The sequence below is a fragment of the Mangifera indica genome, chromosome 19 (assembly GCF_011075055.1).
Source record: "Mangifera indica cultivar Alphonso chromosome 19, CATAS_Mindica_2.1, whole genome shotgun sequence".
Classification (NCBI taxonomy): domain Eukaryota; kingdom Viridiplantae; phylum Streptophyta; class Magnoliopsida; order Sapindales; family Anacardiaceae; genus Mangifera; species Mangifera indica.
In genome coordinates, this window is record NC_058155.1 from 11,016,036 (window position 1) to 11,020,267 (window position 4,232).

Sequence of the window (4,232 nt, forward strand, 5' to 3'; positions counted from 1 at the left end):
ATTTCTATATCTTTTGATGATATAAATCACACTTTAAAATAAGATAATTGATTGATCCGGATTTAATAAAAGGTTATTGATTTTTTTATGTAAATACAAAATAAAAATAAAAGGTGATCTGAATATTAAAATATCGTCACGTTTAGGTGAGGGAATCTACCCCGTATATCAAACTACTAGTCTTTATTCTTATAGCTTATCATTTTATTGGACCCAATAAAGTACCATATTAGTTGTCAATTAATTTGAGGTTGTAGCCATCACCCATGTCACAACCTGCTTGCTCAACCGACCTGTAGCAACAAAAGGACTATAAATACCACCTCCATTTCTGCGGTTCTTCAGCCCTTTTCCTTGAGACCCCTTCATAGTACTTAACCTTCAATTTGCAACAACTGTAAAGGCAAGAAGCATCATGTAGTCAAATTCCTCATAGCTCTTCGTGATAAATGTAATTGTAAAAGTTCCTTTCTTCATTGTACTCCGAACCCTCGTTTGAAGACAGAGCCCAAACTGGATTAGATAGGCTCCATTTGTTTGGTTCAACAGGAAACGAAATTCGAAATTTAAAATTTGGCCTCTTTTCTTTCACGTGATTCTACAGCGCCGACAGCTGCTCGCAAGCCCTTACTGTTAAATGCTTTGTCATCTTCCCAATATTGAAGCTTTCTGTTGCTTTACCCTCTTAATGTTTCCCTTCCTTCCGAGTCATTGCCTTATAGGGGAATGAAAATGGTCCAATCACATTCACAGTACTCGTGCCCCAAAAAAATAAACTGAGAAGGAGGAGAGAGCCAACCAGCCAGTTGAGGGTACTCTGTTTTTCATCATTTCTCCAACAACCATGTTTATGAGAAGTAAACAATCTGTACAAAAGTTGTTGCTTTTCTTATCAAATGTTCTTCTGTTACTGTCATTTTGTTTTGCTTCTCATTCTCGAGAGGCAGCCAATTTGTCACAACCGTCTGATGCAAAATCGCTTTTAGCATTCAAATCCAAAGCCGATTTGAGGAACAACCTTCTATTTTCTCAAAACGCAACCTTCCATTTCTGTCGGTGGCAAGGAGTCATCTGTTATCAACAAAAGGTTGTGCGGCTACTCCTCGAAAACTTAGATCTTGGTGGCATTTTCCCTCCGGACTCGTTGTCTAAACTTGACCAGCTCCGAGTTCTGAGTCTAAAGAACAACTCACTCACCGGACCCATTCCTGATCTTTCCCGGCTTGTCAATCTAAAATCTCTCTTTCTTGATAATAATTTCTTCTCTGGTTCATTCCCTTCTTCAATCTTGTTCCTTCATCGCCTAAAAGCCTTGGACTTATCCAGCAACAACCTCACTGGACAAATACCAAAAAATTTAACTTCCCTTGACCGGTTATACTCTCTGCGTCTTGATTCGAATCAGCTAAACGGTTCGATTCCTCCTCTGAACCAGTCGTCTCTTCAAACATTCAATGTTTCAGGAAACAACCTGACTGGTGCCATACCTGTAACACCAGCATTATCACGTTTTGATATCTCCTCTTTTTTGTTTAACCCTGGGTTATGTGGCGAAATCATACATAAAGAATGCCACCCCATCCCACCCTTTTTTGGGCCATCAACGGCTGTAACGGCGGCACCCCCACCAGCTATTGTTCTTGGGCAAAGTGCACAAGTACGGGGAGTTGAGTTGACTCAACCCAGTCCAAAGAAGCACAAGAGAACCGCAGTGATTATTGGTTTTTCATCCGGGGTCTTTTTTTTAATAGCTTCACTCCTCTGTTTTGTAATGGCCGTGAAAAAACAGAATCAGAGAAACAATAGCAAATCAAAGGCTTTGATAACGTCTGATGATGCGGCGGCGACTGCTCAAGCAGCAGCTGTGATTCAACTTGAACAAGAGAACGAATTAGAAGAGAAAGTGAAGAGAGTTCAAGAAATGCAAGTGGCTAAGAGTGGAAATTTAGTATTCTGTGCGGGTGAGGCACACTTGTATACGCTGGACCAGCTGATGAGAGGCTCTGCTGAGTTGCTTGGTAGAGGAACCATGGGAACCACTTACAAAGCAGTGCTTGATAACCGTCTGGTTGTTTGTGTGAAGAGGCTTGACAGTAGTAAATTAGCAAGCACAAGCAAAGAAATGTATGAGCAGCACATGGAATCAGTGGGAGGACTCAGGCATCCGAATCTTGTTCCACTGAGGGCATACTTTCAGGCCAAGGAAGAGAGGCTTCTTATATATGATTATCAGCCCAATGGTAGTCTCTTCTCCCTCATACACGGTAAGCTTCTCTTCCTGCTCAGTGAGTCAACCCATTAGGAATCTCAATCTCCCCTCTGTGTTGACTCAGTTTGACTGTCTCGGCACCTGAAAATCTAAGAAAATCCTGTAGGATTCTAATTATTATTATTTAATTAGGGTGTGGTGTGGAGTTCCTAGATTCGGTGATTGATTTTTCAATCAACGGCGAGAATCTTGCTGCTGACTCGCGTTGGGAAATGATTTGATTGCGTATTTTGTTTGATGTGATTGGCGTTGTCGGCTTCCTATTTTAGTTGTCCGTATTGATCTTATTAAATCTGTAAAGAAGCGTACGATACGATCTGATCACTAGTGGGTCCTTCTTGTCCAATGCTTAATCACCGTTCATCTTTAGGTCAGTAAGAATTCAACACCAACCCACCACCGTTCATCTCCGAATTGTCGATGTGTGCTAAATTTACGCGCGGATACGCGCATGTCCACGCTCTTCTTTATGTTTAGATTCAAATCAAATTAAATTTAAACTTGTTGAAAAAATTATTTGAATTTAAATTCAATCCAAATTTAAAGTTTGGCTCGTAACTATAATCTAAAAAAATGATTAAAATAATATCATTTTGATATATATTAATCAAAATGGTATAATTTTAATCAATTTATATTGAAATTTTTAAGCTCACAATTTTAGGGAGTTGAACACCTTAAAATTTGATTTCAAACTTGAAAGTATTTGACTTTTAGATTCAAATTTGAATTCATTTAGGTTAAATCAGTTTTAAATTTATTCGGATCAAACTTGTTTTCAAATTTAAATAAATTTTATTTCAATTCAATTTTTTAAACTCTAAGCTCTAAACTATGACTCACAATGTTTGTTCCAATATAATTGGATGTGCAGGGTCAAGATCAACAAGAGCAAAGCCACTTCACTGGACTTCATGTTTAAAAATAGCAGAAGATATAGCACAAGGACTCTCTTATATCCACCAAGCGTGGAGGCTAGTCCACGGCAATCTCAAGTCCTCTAATGTCCTGCTTGGTCCTGATTTCGAGGCCTGTCTTGCTGACTATTGCCTGGCTGCTCTGTCCAATTCACCTCCGGAATATGACCCAGCTAACCTAGCGTATAAAGCCCCAGAAACCCGCAATGCAAGTCATCACCAAGCGACCGCAAAATCAGATGTTTATTCATTTGGGGTTTTGTTGGTTGAGCTTTTAACAGGAAAACCACCATCGCAGCACCCGTACTTGTTGCCTGATGAAATGATGAAATGGGTTAGGTCGCATAGGGAAGACGATAGCGGAGAAGATGATAGGTTAGGTATGCTAATGGAGGTGGCCATTGGTTGTATATTGACATCGCCTGAGCAAAGGCCCACTATGTGGCAAGTGTTGAAGATGTTACAGGAGATTAAAGAGGCTGTATTAATGGATGATGGGGAATCGGATCCACACATTGGCATGTCATAGTTATTATTTTCGTAGAACTCCATGACCATGTCCACGGCTGATGCATTATCCGTGCATTTAGGAAAAAAGATACAGTAGATGAAAAACCATGTGCAGGCCTATTTTTAGTTGCTTTAATTACGACATTATTTTGCCTGCTACTTTGATTATCTTAGTGTGGTTTCTAAGATTATTATTGGTGGGTGTCCATCCTTTTCGATTTATTTTTGGTCATAATCTCTCTCTACAAGAATCAGTACTGAATTAACTATGGAAACTTTTTTTTTTTGTGAGAAGCAGAAGTTGCTGATCTACAAGGACCAGTTATGTCAGCTGTAGTCAACTGAATTTTGAAGAGCTATCATGTACATTAAACAACATAAGTTGTTGAAGATTCTTTCAAGCTATCAAAAAAAAAAAAAAAAAAAACAAGAGAGGTGGCCAAAAGACTTATTCCCACCCAAGGTTTAACACATACCCCAATTTATACTTACAGAGTTTTAAAAACTTAAATACTTATTTATAAGCGGTTAAACTT

General features: G+C 38.9%; 1 protein-coding gene across 1 annotated transcript; it reads left to right on the top strand.

Moving 5' to 3' along the window:
• Positions 1 to 309: 309 nt before the first annotated feature.
• On the top strand, positions 310 to 3,918 carry LOC123203622 (probable inactive receptor kinase At5g67200). Its single transcript, XM_044620063.1, has 2 exons — positions 310 to 2,264; positions 3,144 to 3,918. The coding sequence occupies exons 1-2, from the start codon at positions 845 to 847 to the stop codon at positions 3,713 to 3,715; spliced, it is 1,992 nt and encodes a 663-aa protein (XP_044475998.1). The 5' UTR covers positions 310 to 844; the 3' UTR covers positions 3,716 to 3,918.
• Positions 3,919 to 4,232: the final 314 nt, after the last annotated feature.

Excerpts from the sequence above, each read along its gene's own strand:
- LOC123203622 (XM_044620063.1), top strand. The coding sequence starts at position 845 with ATGTTTATGAGAAGTAAACAATCTGTACAAAAGTTGTTGCTTTTCTTA. Across the intron at positions 2,265-3,143 it reads TCTCTTCTCCCTCATACACG|GGTCAAGATCAACAAGAGCA; the intron begins GTAAGCTTCTCT and ends TTGGATGTGCAG.